Source organism: Falco rusticolus, chromosome 1, assembly GCF_015220075.1.
Source record: "Falco rusticolus isolate bFalRus1 chromosome 1, bFalRus1.pri, whole genome shotgun sequence".
In the NCBI taxonomy this organism is placed as follows: domain Eukaryota; kingdom Metazoa; phylum Chordata; class Aves; order Falconiformes; family Falconidae; genus Falco; species Falco rusticolus.
The window spans coordinates 79,769,109-79,785,924 of NC_051187.1; the positions used below are offsets into that span (position 1 = coordinate 79,769,109).

Sequence of the window (16,816 nt, forward strand, 5' to 3'; positions counted from 1 at the left end):
GATCACCAATACAGCAACCCAACCGCGGACACAGAGGTGGTACCAGTGGCCTCCATTAGCCACGTCTCTCAGCTTTGGGCAGGCTGGTGGCCACGCAGGTCTGCGGCCCGGTTTTAGTCAGAGGCGAGTAAGGTCCAACCGCAGCGAGGCCTCCTCCATCCCCTCCCTCCCACATGCCGAGCGCACCAGGCCCCAGGCCCAGGACAGGCTGCGGCTGAGGGGCGCGGGGCGGGGCGGGGCGCGGGGCGCTGGGCGGGGGGCGGGGCGGGGCGCGGGGCGCTGGGCGGGGGGCGGGGCGGGGGGCGGGGCGGGGGGGCCTGAGGCCGGCGCCCTGAGGAGCACAGCTGCCCAGCCGCCGCTTGCCCGCCCACGTGACGTCACTGGTAAGCGGGCCGACACCGCCCAATCCCCGCGCGGGAGGCGCGCGCAGGCGCACGCGGCGGCTGAGCGTGGCGCTGCGGCCGGTGCGCAAGGGAGGCCGCGCGAGAGTAGCGCGTGGCGGGCGTTTCGAGCGGTTGGCGCGGGGGCGCGGCCCGCGCGCTCCCTCAGTCTTCCCGCCATTTTCTGCGCCCCTCCCCCCTCCCCTCCGTGCAGTCGCTGAGGCAGAGCGCTCTGGTGAGTAGCGGGCGGTGTGGGGTCGGGGCTCGCTCGCACCGGGAGGGGGACAGCCGCCGCCGCACCTCTTCTCCCCTCCGGCTCCTCACCCTGCCCTGTTCTGCTCCGGGACGGCTCTTAGCCGAGATCTCCTTGGGGTTGTAGGGCGGCAGCTGCCCCAGAGCTGGGACCGGGCCGGCGGGCGTTTGGGCTCCTCGGCGCGGGGAGAAAGCTTCTGGAGGCCCCACTCCTGCAGGCTGGTCTGGCTGTGGCGGTGGGGCGTCCCATGCTGGGGACGGGGATCGTGGGTGGCTTCCTCAGAGGTCCGAAGATACTCTTTGTGGCGTTTGGCGGCTTGAGCGGCAATGTCAGCGGGCCTTAATGGTCTGCATACGCAGCGCTATGTGCGCGCCTGTTTATTTATTTATTTTAACGACAGCCACTTTTTAGCATGGAAGGCAGAGGGCAGTTGGAAGACTGACTAGTGATGTGAAACTTAAGCAACAAATTATTTCTTATATAATTTGGAACTCTTAAGCTATATAAAATACAGAATTTTAGAAGAATGCATTTACTTGTTAAACATTCATGCCCTCCAGGCTGTCTGGCAAACCGGGGTTTTCTGGTGGAATGTATGCTCTAGAAACAAAGTATTAAGTAATACCAGACTGGTGGAAAAAAACCCAAACAAACCCTGGATATTACCAGAGTATTGCAGACAAGGTCTCCTGACTTTCTTGATAATTTATCCTATTATTTGCTGTCTGTTGCTCTCACTTTAGGATCCTGAAACTGACTGTTGGTTTGCTGTTTCCCAGCAAACAAACAAATTCCTTTTTTATTGTAACTTTTAAGTTGTGACTGTTGTCAAAGAGTGTTTACACTGATCTTAATTTTTTATAATTGGTCATAACCCCGCATTATTATGTTGACATGTTTTTATGTCAGAGGATTTCTTGTTCCATTTTCAGAGGAAACTTTGAAATGAAGGTTTAGGAGACAAGATTCTGCTTGCTGTTGAAGTAAAAAGCCCTAACTTTGTAAGCTTGAAGTGCAGTGTGACATCACTGTAGCTTCCTTTTCAGGACAAGCTGAAATTTCCTCGCGTTTTGGAAGAGGTAAAATGATTGTGAGTGGGGTTTTTTATTTCACGTGAGTAAAACTATATAAAGTAAATCATTTTTTCAGGCTAGTGAATTACTCAGTATTTACACCTGTTGCTTTTAAATTGGTGGTAGTATTCTATTTTAATAGTAAATTTATGTGAATTAAGCAAAAACATAAAGAGATTGCAAAGATCAGCCTGATTTGATGAACAAAATATATCGAGGTATCCCTGAAATAAAAAGTTTGAATAGCCACTCTAATCCAGAATAGCATGCTGTTTTCTGGTGTGATCTGACACTTCCTTTTTCCTGTACAGTCTTTTTATTAAAATACTGAATACTCATTTTAAATAACAAAAAAATTACAACTGGAATAATACCTCAATTTTTTCATGCATTTGGATCTTTTCTGATTACAAAACTATTTGAATCATGAGCTGTGGAAATGATTTTGTGAAAACTCTTAAGAAAATTGGATATCCAAAAGCTGATGAGCTTAATGGAGATGATTTTGACTGGCTGTTTGAGTCTTTGGAAAGCAGGTTGTTTCTGGAGTGGTTTTGTGGAAATGTAAATGAGCAGTATGTGGTATCTGAAAAAGAACTGCAAGATTTTGATAATCTTCTTGAGTCTGGCAAGCCCATTTTGGAAGGAAGTGCACTGGATGAAGCCCTTAGAACCCTGAAGCCCATAGATTCAAAGGACAGTAGTCAAGAGGAAGAGGAGGAGGAACTGAAGAAATTGGAGGATGAGCTTCAAACTCTTCAGAAGTTAAAAAACCTTCAAATACATCGGCATAATAAGCTCCAAATGATGATTTCTGCAAACAGCCATGTGTTAGAAACATTAACAAGCAAAGAGAAAGAAGTACATAAAGATTTGAAAGAGGGACTGGAAGCGTTTAATGCAGCAAATAGTAAGCTTAATAATGAACTGATCTCTCTTATGGACGCGGCTAAGAAACTAGCTTCCTTCTTCACAGCTTCATATTCAGAACAAGGGTCAGATCTGCATCCAGTGTTTTTTTCCCAACTTTCTTTGGACAAGTATTTGTCTCGGGAAGAACAAAGCACTGCAGCACTTGCCTCGTACCTTGGTAAGAGTGGTGGTTTATGTATGTCTGAATGGGTTGAAAATTCACATGAAGGCAGCTTTCAGCTTGTAGATACAAGCAAACAAGTGGCTTGTGATGACAGTAATGAAGTTTGTGAAGAGAGTCAAGAGATTGCCAGGCTACAGACAGCATATATTTGTGCTCAACATCAGCTAATTCGGATGCAGTCTGAAGAGGAGAGTGTGAGTTCAGCTATAAAATGTGCAGAGAACATGCTGCAGTCCTTAAACAAGGTAAGCTGCAAAAGGTGGTAGAAGGTAGTGAAGTTTTAATCAGGCAGGCGTGTTCAACTAGATCTAGTAAAAGGAATTGCTGAGTTACTGTTAACTTCAACTGTTTTTACATAGGGAAATGGCACTTCTTATGAAGTTTTAGTCTTGCCCACAAAACTCTTGTGTAATAGCTCCAGTTTCTATAGTTAGAAATTCTCAAGTATGGTAGAGTACTTTTAATTCTGCTTTCCAGAATTGCTGCCTTTATAACCCTAGAATTTGTTAGTACCTTTCTAGTTTAACTTTGAAACTTCAAATTATAACTGACTCTCAGTTGTTTGTACAACGAACAAAAGCATAACTTTGGTTGAAATTTTGTGGTATTGAGGAGCTAATATGATAAATGTATTCCTGTTTATATTCTGTGGCATAAACTGAAAAGTTTCAGTTCACTGATTCTCTAGAAGCTCAAGTATTTGTACCAAATAAATGAATCTGGTATTTGAAACCCCAGAAATCTCTCAACAAGTGAGTGATGGGCAGATATAGCTACTGTCATTTAAGAATGTGACAGAATTTTAACAGAAAGGAAAGTATTAGCTTAGACCAATCGTGGACTAACTTGAGGCATTATGTCAGTTTGTATATTCTCATTTATGAATGCCTACCGTATAGGACTTGATTGATTAGTCATTTAAAGAAGATTGATTCTGATAGCAGTGTTGATAGACATCCAACTGAATATAAGAAATTATATTTGTGTGTGAGATTTCAGTTAGGCATGCTTGAAACCTGGGTGCTGAGTAAAATACAGCTCTTCTGTTTTTAACACAATAAATTGTTTCCTGTCCCTGCAATAGAATGGAATTACTGTTTACTGAAATACATTTATTTGGTATCTACTTTGTAAATCTGTTTGCCTTATGTTGTAAAGTTCTGGAAAACTGCTTGTGAAGTTTTCATTTAGTTTTGTAGATAGAAAAGATGTAGTGATTTTAATGTAATGTAAGTACATGAATCTTGTGTGAACTGAAAAAAATGTGTAGGGAAGTTGTTTGGAGGGAGCCATGAAGAAATTTGACAAACGTTTTGTTTTATGCAGGATGTTGGAAAGCAAGAAAACTTTGCAGCCAGAATATCTAGTTTCAATGATGAAATTTCAAGAATTAAACAAGATATAACTCGGATAAGCAATGAAGAGCTGGTTCCCCTTGTGAAAGAGAATGCACAACTTCTGATCACACCAGTGGTGAAAGGATACTTGGATCATCAGATTGCTCAGCAGGGCTGTTATGCATCAAGACAAGATGAAATATGCAGGCATTTGGTAAGACAGAAAGCATCATTTGAACTTATTGAGCTAGCCTATGAAATGGAGTTGAAGAAACATAAAGAGATTTGCTGTCAAGTTGAGAGTTTGGTAGAATCTCTGAAACAGAGCAGTAATGAGTTGCAGCAGAGACTACATCTGATAACTGAGCCAACTCAACACGCAAAGCCAAGAAACACTATTAGTTCAAAGGATGGTTTCTCTTGCAGGTAAGTGTTATAGTCACTATTGAACTTTGACTTAAATTGACATAATATGGGGGGGGCTAAAGGCTTAGGCAAGCTAAGCCTTTTCTGTTGCTGGGTTCTTACTTACTTCCTGTAACTAGTTAGTAGTTTGAATTCTCAAGAACTGAGGTCAAGATATGAGACTTGCCTCTTGCTTGCTCGTTGAAATTCTTTTCAGGTTTGCCTGAGTAAAAACTCAGTTCAATTACCAGTCTTGTCAATATTGCTGAAGCATTACTGAGCAATGTCCAGAATGTAAGGTATATTTAAAGCAGTGCCTGTCTGACGTGGTGCCCTGATCTAGGACCTCTTGACAGTAATTGTGGAAGTATAGATGTAGAGATCTGTTGACAACAGTGATTTCCCAGATGATGTGCATGGCCTCATCAGCTTAGCTTGCGAAACCCCCGTGTGGTAGAAGAGCGGAATGACTCCTTCAATACATGAAATTTGTCTAGCTCATTTTTACTGCTTGATTTGCCATGTGGCTTAAGTGTCCTGTCACCCTTGTAGGACTCTGGTTTTTCACCTTCTATTAGGCTTCTGTCACCTTCTAATTAAGGCTCACTGTAGCTCAGGTGATACAGTAGGAATGTGTGCTGTGTTGCTGTCACTTCAAGACTTTAACACACTTAATACAATATACCTCATCAAAAAGTTTAATGTCAGACTTTTCCTCCTTTAAAAAACACTTAAGCACCATTTTAATATTACTAAGTGATATGGCCTTGCGCAGTGAGTAACTGCAAGATTTAGGCAGCATTAATTTTTGCTCCCATTGTGTGTTTGCATTGACAACATAACATGTTTATTATTAAGTCTCCAAATCACTGTTGGCTGGCTAGTTTTTCACTTTTTTTCTTAAAAAGGGGAGGGAAGTTGAAAGAATTATAAATCCTAAAGGGTCTGTAAGCAGAAGACACTTGAAAGAAACTTGGTTACTTTTGGAATAGAGCTTCTGCTCTTATTAAAGCCAATCTGATTCAATATTGGGGCTCAACTCTTGAAGATTTTAATATGCAAAAGTGGTAGCAGCAATTGAGCAAGGTTATCTGTAATCATATTTGAACTATTCCTGATGCAGTGTAAGGGTACAGTTTGATATAGCAAGTATTGCTATTTTGCATGACTTGTAACTATTGGAGAATTTCTTAGCAGTCTCTTCAAAGATAAGAAATGGGAAATACTCCAGTAAGCTTGCAAATGTGATAAAGATTGCTCTTCTTGTTGGCCACTGAAGTCTTGCTGTTTTTCAGCACTTAAAAAAAATTGTATCTTTGCAGTTATTGAAGTGTTGGAAAATAGTTGGCAAAAACACACTGTCAGCTTCTATTTGCATTCATTGTGTACTTACTGTTACTTTGGTATTTAATTGCTGTTAATTTAATATTGAAATATTTTGGAATCCTATTAATCTTGTATTAGCTATATATAGATAGCATCAGGAAATCAGTGTGAGATACAGCCGTAAAAGTACTCAGAAGACTAGTAAAGGCAGTACTGCTCAGACTTCTCAACATGAAATCTTCTCTTGCCTAATGTGACAGGAGTGCTTAGGAAACTTAAAAATGCTTCTGTGTCTAACGTCTTTTGTTACAGGCTGTATCAGCTTCTGGAAGGAGAAAATAAAAAACAGCAATTGTTTAAGACGTATGAAAGCCTGGAGCAGATGGCTCAGAAGTTAAAGCAGGACTGTGCTACAGTACAAGATCAGCTAGCAGCATCTTCTCAAGAACAGTCTTTTCTTTTGTCCAGACTAAAAAGTGATGTAGAAACCCTTCATGGTGCTCTGTATCATGGAGAAAATCAGATACAATTCGGTAGTCGGGTAAGCCCTTTAGATCTAGTTATTCAAAGTATTACATTAATGTGTGCTATATTCTTTTACTGAGAAATGTACGAAAGCTGTTGACACCCGGACTAGCTCCCACATGTCAGCCACAAATTTATTAGCATAATGGCGATGGGCACAGTATTTACATTGTTCTTAACAAATGTTGGATGTTGTGAATGGTGGCAGCTAATAATTTTTTCTTTCCAAGCAAATTGTTGTGTGTAACTTTATCTCTTTCAAAGGTGTATACAATCATATATTGCTAGTACGTTTATGGTGTGGGAAATACATTGTCTGGTTATGGTGTCACTGAAAAACTCATTTAATTTTGTCTTTATTTCAGACAAGCTTTTCCCCCATTACCTGTAACACCTGAATTGTATGGTTTTGCCCCTTAAAAAGGCTGGCCATGTGTGGCTCATTTGGACAAAATAATACAGAATTTTGAAGGACAGTTGTAGGGTAGTCCTGCTACAGACCTCCCAGGTCTTGGATTTAGAGCCTGTTTTAAATGGGAATAGGGGTTGTTAAATGCAACTTGTTCTGTTTTTTAAATAATTGTAGATGGCTCAAAAGTAGATTGAGGGAAGTCTTTTATATGTATATATTTATATATATATATTATATATTTTTATATAATATATTATATATAATGTATATAAAAAATATATATAATATATATTATATATAAAAGACTATATAATATTTCCTTGGTTAAATACATAAAAATATACTTAACACTTCCATCTGTCAATTGAATTTGCAACATATAGAACAGTTTTTAATAAAAAATGAAGCTTTTAATAGGAACAGTACGTATTTAGGGATTACATATTATTAAATCAGTCCAAATACTTTTAATCAATAGAAAGTTATTTCCTAAAACATAGTGACTTCTCTTTCTATTGCTTCAGTATTCTCAATAAAAGTAATTGCTTTAGTAAGGAGATAATGTGCAAATAGATGACTAGCCTGCTTACAGTGAACCGTGATAAGAATGACAGTTGAGAAAATTGTAGCTGGTAATCAGTGATTTAATTTTAAAATAGAGTTGGCTTTTGTGGGTTTTTTTGGTTGCCTTTTAAGATTTGACTAGCTATGGAGACCTGTAATTGATTGAAAATGTCATTCAACCACCTATGTAGTTGAGGGCCAGATTCTTAGGGTCTTAACTTGTCTGGTAAACTAGTAAACAAGTAAATGAAGTCATATTTTCATAACTTGATGCGAGTACTGTTACGTGGAGCTCAAAAATTACATTAATTGAATGGAATCCCTTATCACCTGCGTTTCTAGTTTTTGTGATTACTTTTCACTTAAAGTGAAAATGGCTTCCAAAAGCAAAAAAGTTTTTTTATTTCTAGTTCCACTAGTATATTAACAATATAAAAGTAATAATGTTTTGTCTTGTATTTTTTGTTAGGAACTTACTGAGCAGTTTAATCAACTGGAAGTTGATTTAAATAAACTAAGTCAACTCCTTGTGGATCTGACGGCCAATGTGAAGTCAAAGAGAAACTTTTTGGAGTCCAATAAGCTGCATCAGATGGAGAGAGACTTGTATATGTATTTTTTCAAAGATGAAGACTACTTGAAGGAACTGGTGGAGAAGCTTGAGCAGCAGTCTAAGGCTAAAGCCAGTGGTCTCGACGATGAGTTTCACCACCAGTGGAGTTCTTAATGTTTAAACTTCAATGTACTCTTAAAGGAAAACATATTTATGTAAACTCCCTACAAGTTTATGGAATAAGTATTAGCTTATCAAGGGTAACATTTATCTATCATTGCAATGTATGTTTAACTGCCACAGTTACCAGGTTTGGATTGTGTGTTGCTTTTATGGCTTTTGGCATCTGCCCACCAAGTTCAAATCTCAGAACTGTCTTAAGTTCTTTGCTCTGAAGTAATACATAGGCTATTTGAGTGAGTTACATTCAGGCTGCTCTTCTTTTAGCCTGTATGTTGATTTCCACTGCACACAGCATAGCACAGAAAGGAACATTTCATATCCTTGATATAAGTTTTCTTGCATGCTGAGAACCTTTGATATGGGAGCTGAAAAATAGATGTGGAGAAGATGTTTGAATGTGAATGTAGTGTGCTCTTTCTGAAGAGGAGAGTTCTCCAAGGCAGATACTCTGTGACTGCTTCCCTTACAGTTCTTCGAAGATCTGGTTTTGTTAGAAATATGTTGCAATATGTACCAGAATCTGTTTCAAGTACCAAGACCATCTGTTTGTAGACCATTCAGATCTTCTCCATTTAAACCAGTCCATACATAAAATGTCCATCCATAATTTTGGATTTACCTTTTGGACTTCTGAGTTTGTTCTATAATTTATGATAGGCATTGCAATTCAGAGTCCTGAGGCTTTTGTGCTTACTCTTTCATGTGCATTGTTAGCTTGTTTATCAAATCTTTATATAGCTTCCTAATACACCAATGGACCTAAATAGGCTTTTATGGTATGATAACTTCCGTTCTTTTATATTTTGATGGGATCAGCTGCTTTTGCTTTCAAGCATTGTAGATATTGATGAAGGCTAGTAAATTAACTTCAATAACATTAGTCTTAAAACTATTTTGATGGCAGGCTTAGCTTTTATGTGAGTATAACTTTAAATTGTTTTAAATATTTTTTCTAACTTACTGGTTTGGATGTCTTTATATCTGGATTTCATGCTGTTTAACTCTGTACATTGTGTTTATTATTAAATGCCAAACACTAAATTCAGTTCAATGTTGTCAGTATTTATGGTGAATCTGTGTGTGGGTTTTAGGCCTATTCTCATGTGTACTGCCTTGTTTGTATCTCATTTACTAGGTTCTCATTTTGACTGCCCCTGAGGCTTTTAGACTGCTACCTCCCATCCTGAGAAGTTGGAGTATTTTTGCCCTGTGTAGGAAAGAAGTGTTGCTGTTAATTATATATACATATATAAAAATATATAATTAGGAGAAGTTATGCAGGGGAAAAGATTATACTTCTGACTTCTGGAATGTCAGGGAAAAGAAAGCCATTCTGCCTCTCTCTCCCTTTTGCACGCTTACTATAAAATTTGAGTGAGATAGATACGGGCAGTACTAATGCAACCTGATGGATGTTCCTCCTTGAATCTGGATACAAATATTTGTACTTGTGAGAATTCAGATTTGCAATCTGCCTATGGTCTTGAGCTAAGAAAAATATTCCCATGTAAGCAGAGGAAATGTTGTTTGCTTGATAATTGACAGTCTGCTTCTGTGCTGGATTTAGTGGGAGAAGACCAGAGTAACAGGACTCCAGTTATAAATTGTGTAGGAATATTTTGCTGAACAGCAGTTTCAGTAGAGCAATTGACTTGTACAGCTTGAATGCTTTTAAGTATTTTGAAAATGTTGGATATTTATCTTATGTTTGTGGTAAGTTTTATGCATTGTTCTTGTCTAACTGTAAAGATAAGTCATCGGTATGGACACTGTTGTTTCTAATTCTCCCATATGTGTTGTATTTAGGGACCCTCTCAAGTATTTGTGTGTGTTATGGAATATGGCTACATGCCAACTGGAAAAGCAACTGTTTTTCAAAAAATAATAAGATTTAGAACAGTAATAAGTGCAATCAAACCTTGTAGAGCCTTTAGATGTTGTTGACCAGTTTCTTAAATTGACAAATAGTAACTATTTTAAAGTTACTAATATTTAATAGTAATTGAGCACATCAATTATACAAAGTTTAAAAAGTAGGTCTGTTATGATTTCTGAAACAACATGTCACTAATGTTTCTATGTCATGATAGTAATACTGTTACTTTCATCTTGTGTTGGCTATATTTTGGCAGTTACATGTAAGTTAGTTTTGGTTTTTCTTGATAAAATCTGAGCATTAATAACAGTAAATATATGCATATGCTGGATACTTCCCCCATCCTCAACATCTTTAAATTAGTCAGTATTTCAGACAAATGACAACTACTGTTTAATTTATCAGATTTTTTAATTAGAATTTAGCTGTACTTAGTAGAACTGCTTAATTTTTTATCATACTATTAGAACAATTTCAAGTAAGGTTTTGTAAATTATTACAATTTGCTCATTTTTATTTACAATATGTAACTGATAGATGTGTCAGGGAGGAGGTGTTATTTCAATTGAGGAGAATACATGGCTGAATGTTCACTATATTTTGTCTTTAATTTCAACAGAGTGTAAGTACAGACTGTTCTGTGGCCCTGATATAATGCATAGTTTGCATGTGTTCTGTGTTTAGGTTTAGTCTTAAAAATGGAACGGTGCACATCATACATAGGATGTGAGATTTCTAAAGTGCCTTTATCTGATACTGCTCAGAGGATTATGGCGGCTTTACACTCTGTTCCTGTAGAAGTTCAGAGTAGCAGAAAAAATAACCAGCGTGAGTAAATCTTAGCTAATTTAAGTGTTTCTATTTTCAGTTGAAAAATTGAAACCCAAACAAATAAAACGATGACAAACGTGTAGTCCCTATTTAAAAGGAAAAAATGTGAGAGTTCAGATTTCCAGGATTAGAAAAGGAATTAAACTTTAACTGTGACATTTGCTGGGAGTTTTCTGATTAAATAATGTTATGTGAGTGCAAGGATCTAGAGTATTGCCACTACCCTCAATTTCATTGGGGTTTTTTTCCCCTCTTCCTGTTATGTGGTATAAAAGTAAATAAGAATGCCAAACTGTTAGTTAATACTGTAAATTAAATGTATACATTAACTTTACCCTGGAATAGATACTTAAAGATCATTAGGGGTACTGGGAACTTGCCAGAAGGCCTGTGAACTTTCCAGACTCATGTCTGTCCTTTAAACACATGTTTGGTACAGCGCACTCCTTGTTAAATTCTAGGGGGAAGAGTGAACAAATTCCTGCTGGTAGAGAAAATTAGATAATGTTAAAAGTGCCTTAGCAAATCTTTGACTTGGCCAAATCTTACTTGGAATGTTGTGGATACTATGGAGGTTTTGCAAATGGAATTTTTATTCTCAAATCTGTGCATTTCATAGTCTGCCAGTCTTGTATCTCTCTAAAGAAGTAGATAGGAAGTTAGGTTTGCTGAATTTTGGTGTGGTGGGTTTTTTTTTTTGTTGTTGTTTTTTGTTGTTGGGTTTTTTTCCTCTCCTGAGAACTAGATCCTGGAACGTTAGCTGATTGATGGATTTAAATCTAGCATTTGTTCTTGTGGAGGTGGTGTTGCAGCCTCAATTTTATGTAAATAACAGTTCAGGCTCTTTCAACAGTGAAGTATTGGATCCATGGAGCCTGGTGGTGCAGCAGTGAAGAGGGTAGTAATTAATTGCTGTCTAAATCAGTGATAAACATTTGAAGAAATATGCAGTGGATTAATTTTAAAATGGCACATTTGGACCAAAATCCAGATTATTATAAAGAAAATCAGATTTCTGTTCTGCCTAATTTTAATTGCCATGCTGCTTCTCTTGCTACCTTGTCATTCCCTTCCTTAATTTTTCCTGTGTGATGTTTTTTGCCTTAGACCGGGGAACTCTATGTACTGTGATATCTGTATCGTATTATGTTATCTACTCTTAATCCATTCACTCTCTGTCAAGATGTAAAAATTACGTAGTCTGTTTTAAAAAAAAAAAAATACACCCCCCCCCCCCCCCCCCCCCCCCCATGAAAATGTCTGGTATCTTTAGCCAAATTAACTTGCTGTTGTCTTCGTAGTGCTGCTAAGTCTGTATTCACTGGGGAGTCAAAGAATGGTATAAGCATTTAGTGGCAGCAAATCGCATGACTAGCTTTTCTTGCACTTGTTTTCCATGTAGTAATTAATCACAATTGTTTCTAGTGTAGGCTTAAGAACAAATTTATTCGAATTCCTTTAGGAAACTGCCTGTGTATGTAGCTTTAGCTGATCAGTGTGGATCTGGAGAAAAGGAAAAGTTTGCCTCCCTTAAAAAAACCAAAACCTGACATGTCTGGTCTGTTTCAAACTATTAAACTCTATTTTGTGGATAATTCCTCAAAGATTAAATTTTACTTACAGGAAAAACTGTGTCTTTAGAAGGTAAATATTGGGTTCAAATAGGGCAAATATCTGCAATGTTGAACTAGTGGGTGAAATTGTGTGGTTATCTTGGCAGTAGGGCTTGTAATGGTTCCATCTGCCCTTGAGTTTGAAGGCAAGGATGGGTTTCTACTGCCATCTGGTGATACGAGGTTGCATAGCTTTTTGGATACTTGTCATACTGAATATTGTATGCTGAAGGAGAGAAGTAAAATCCTCATCATTTCCTCTGGAGGGTGAATTTGTCAAGGAAAAGTAGCTGTGACACAATTAAAAATACTGAATTTTTTGAATAATGAAGTAAAAGTGCTCAGTTACTATCTTTCCTAAATTTATAATCTTGTTGTAGGAAGTGTCAAGAAAACCAAACCTAAAATGTTTGAAGCTAAAAATACCGCTATGCGATATTCACTATTCTAACAGCTCAGATTAGAAGTCTGAGCTGGAGATAAATAACTGATTATACACATATAGTAACATGTAAATTTGGTTTCTTCTGAAGGCTAAGCTTGTTACTCTTTGAAAATGGTTTTTTTTTAGTATTTTAAGTTACAGGATGCTGGTTTGCCTCGACAAATTTTTTTTTTTTTAAACTTTCAGTAAATAGAAATGGATCACCTCATGCTTTGTTTGACATTAGTCGTAAGTATAAGCACATTAGATTCAGAAAGTGTCTTGCTGGCAATGCAAATTTCATAGCTGAATACATCAGTGGAATATTGTGCTTGGTATGGACCAGGAGTTAGGAGGGGGCAAAACCATATTTTGCTCATGAGGTGTCTCTTTCCTGGACAGGAAAAAAATCTAGAGATAAAGGGATCCTAACTAAGTGCAAACTCTGGAGAGACCTGCACTTCAGTGGAGTTTTCTTTTTTCCCCGTTTCCTCTTCCTGTCAATACTCGGTTTGTAATTGCTGCTAGCCTGTTGCCATTTGTGCTTTTATCCCAGTCTGTACTTTCTTCTCTTCTTTTTGGGGCTGCTGGGCAGTGTTGAGGGCAGAAAAGAGAAAGTCTGTCCTAACAGTTTGATTTAGCGTGGTGCAAAGTGCTGAGGTGCATTTACAAAGCCTTCCTTAAACTACAGCATCTGTCTGCTTTCAGAGCTGTAGGCTGAGTATCACTGGTAGTTCAGTGGTGGGCCCAGGCTAACAGTGGTGCTGTGGCCCAAGGCTCGGTCTTAGACCCAGCACTGATAGCCATCCTGCTTCTTGGGGTGCTAGTTGTTACCTGTCTGTCAATTTAATAAGTCTGAATTCTTCTTGCTCTCTGTTCTTGTCTGATCTTGTGATACCTGTTCTATCACAAGATGAACAATGTGAAAAAATTATCCTCTGTCGATGAAGCATGATCAGTTCTCTGTAGGGTGTGATGTGCTAAAGATGTATATGCATATAGTGTTTTACTGAAGAAAATTATTGTGGAAAAATGCTGCCTAGTTCCAAGAAAACAGTTGAACTATGTGACGTGCATAGAGTGTTTTTTGCTTTTTATTTTCTTTTTTTCTCATTTTTTTCCTTGCCTATGCCCCCACCTTTACTTTGGCCAAGATGGGATGTGTTTTCTTGAAAGAAAGACATATGCATATTTATGGTATTATAGTAATGCTCGTTCAGAATACTGTGGAAAATGTCTGCTTTGTCACGAATTTGAATTAATTTTTCCTCAATGGGGACAGAGCATGCTTTGCATATGCATATTGAGGAACCTACAGGGCCTTTTTAAGCATGAATGATACTAATTTGAGGAAAATGGTTTTCATGGAAAATTTTATTGCAAGTATTTTGGGTTTGGTAAAAGTGTCTAATGTAACCCTGTATATAACCTAAGTTTTATGCAGTGCTCTCAGATTAATTTGTAGTGTAAAATGTTTCCTGTTCTTTTTTTAAAGGTATAGAGAAGTCCAAGGAAAATAAACTAGGTCATAAGGATGCACATCTGAAAAATGAAAAGGCAAGCATATTGTAAGATTGAAGACTACTAAAAGCAGTCTTTTTATAGCAGGTTTGAAGTTGTTATAGATTGCCTGTTTCATAACAAGCTTTATTACAGTATACTGCATACACTCATAGTTCAGGTAACTTCCCTGTGTCTTATTTTGCACTTGGCATCTATTTACCTTGAGAATCTTGGCCGCACTTCTCTTATCCTTTTTATGGGAAGTTAGTCTCTTGTGGCAGATCGATCAGAAATAAATGAGGTTGCCACCTTTAGATAGTTAGCAAAGTTTAAAAATGTTCTCAAACCTCTGTCGCTGAACAGTCACTAGGACATAATCATAAAGTGAGCTCATTCATATGAAAAATTACTTTGTATTTGGAAGTTTAGTTTTAGGCTTAACGATCTCTCTGAATTTCTGGTTTTGTTGTGATTTTAAATGTGAGTGCGAGTGAGTGCCAGTGCAAGAATGGGAATGGATAACTGCGGCAGCCCCAACTTGGGCTGTGATTGTAACATCCATTGAGTTGGTCAATGAGTTGCAGGTACTGCAAGTGTACTCCTATCACAGCTGCAAATTTCATAGCCTTCCTTACTCTGGTGCATGTGGCACACTTCGGCCAGTCCATTCAGCTTGCTGAAGATGCAGAAAACTGGTTTCTTTTGTGGGGTGGGATAATTTCCTACAGTTGGCTCATACATAGATGGGCAGCTGTGGGTGCACATGAATAGCAGTGGAACCCCTTTTTGTGATGATGTGCTAATTTTGACTGCATCTAGTGAAATTTCCTATATCCACACAAATTATGAAGCTGCATCCTGGGAGTTGTTTTCTCTACTTCCAGCCATGTAATTATTTCTAATAGAAGATCACTTCTTCCTGGAAGGTGCTGCTTCTCTCTGTGGTTAATTGTAGTTTCAGCTGTATTATTCTGACTTGATAATTAAATTGCTTTGTTCTTATTTTTGAACTTTTAAAAGAGAATTGCTTATTCCTGATTCTCTAATTACTGATGTCCTAATTCAAATTTTGCAGTGTTAAACAATAAAGCTATTTGCAGTTTGACTGGAGAATACGCTTGAGTGAATATAGTTGTCTTTCTACAGCTCTTAAACATTTTGTCCTTCTGTGATATTTTCCACTTATGGTAACTTTTTATAGTGTCAACTTTTTGATTAGCATTGCCTCATTGCAATTAATTTGTCTTTGTTTGGAACAATCACTGCTCTTTTTTGTAGTAGCAAAAGCTTAATTCACTCCCTTTTTCTGTTTACTTGGAACCTGTTAATTGTACTTTTGCTGTAGAGTTGATCCTGTGAAGTATGATCTCAAGTAAATTACTGGCTTTGCAATTCTGGCTTCCTCTGTCAATACAGATTGAATAGAGATGGCCAATATCCTCTGATCAGTGAAAACTGTTGTCTTATGGAATGGATGGGAGCCCTGCACAGCAGTAACTTGGGGTTCTTTTGAAGTGAGAACTCCATAGTTTTTAGAATGGTAGTTACAACAGACATAATGAAGGAGACTGGCTGTGCTACAAGAGCTATGAGAGGCTTCAGTTACTTTTCAGTGGAGTGGGTGAATTCGACAGTTATGCATGACGCTGAGGCTAAAAATCTGGAGACAGCTGCTTTGTGGAAATGTTAGAGAACTCGGAAGAGAAATTGTTTTTTATTTGGTTCTGTGTGGGATCGGGTTCAAAATCTTCCTGCTGAAAGATGCTCTGAAAGGGACTGAAATCTTTCTGAGGCATTAGAAGGTACATAAGTCGCTGCAGGAATGCTTCATTTCAAAAAAGGAAATTATGTAAAAATGAAGGAGCTTTTAAAAGTAAATACATGGAATTTCCCCTCCAAAACTGAAGCATTTGTAGGTAGTATAGGGATTTATTCAAAACAGAATATTGGAGACTTAAAACAAATATTAAAATCTGTGGTTAAGTGACAGTATGAAGATGACTACTAAAAAATGTCATTATGCAAAAAGCTGAACTTACCAGATTTTGTATTTTTATAGTTGCCTCATTTGAGTAAGTTAAATGTAAATATACAATAGTATAGTCCAAATAAGCTTACAGTGATGCTTGCAAATGCATCACTAATAATACCTCATTTTTTCTAATGCCTCAGGAGTCGAAAGCTTGCCAGCTCCTATAAGACCTGTTGATCAAGGCATAAGAGGCATATTGAGGGAAGATAAACTCTGTATATCCGAAAATATCTCAACATATATTTACCTTGGGGAATCTTGTAAAGGTTGCCAGTTGCCATTCCAGAGTTCTTGTTTACAAAATCATGTCTCTCAGCTGAAGAGCTTGTAGAAGAAACTAGCAAAATAAACAGTAAGAAAATACTAGGGTCCATAGCATATCAAGAGAATTCCTGAAGAAAATCAAGGATCAAGGAATAGAATTTTAATG

At 38.0% G+C, this 16,816-nt stretch overlaps 2 protein-coding genes across 2 annotated transcripts in view; both read left to right on the forward strand.

Annotated features, from left to right (window-relative positions):
• Positions 1–437: 437 nt before the first annotated feature.
• Positions 438–16,816, forward strand: part of POLN (DNA polymerase nu) — a 112,823-nt gene continuing 96,444 nt past the window's right edge. The window contains exons 1-5 of the mRNA XM_037386486.1: positions 438–615; positions 1,566–1,712; positions 9,243–9,557; positions 10,668–10,811; positions 14,347–14,408. Of these exons, the coding sequence (XP_037242383.1) occupies positions 9,506–9,557; positions 10,668–10,811; positions 14,347–14,408 (258 nt within the window). The 5' untranslated portion in view covers positions 438–615; positions 1,566–1,712; positions 9,243–9,505. The remainder of the gene's footprint in view (positions 616–1,565; positions 1,713–9,242; positions 9,558–10,667; positions 10,812–14,346; positions 14,409–16,816) is intronic.
• Positions 1,709–9,152, forward strand: HAUS3 (HAUS augmin like complex subunit 3). Its single transcript, XM_037386501.1, has 4 exons — positions 1,709–3,047; positions 4,129–4,565; positions 6,183–6,411; positions 7,841–9,152. Exons 1-4 carry the CDS (start codon positions 2,133–2,135, stop codon positions 8,096–8,098), a joined length of 1,839 nt encoding a protein of 612 aa, XP_037242398.1. The 5' UTR covers positions 1,709–2,132; the 3' UTR covers positions 8,099–9,152.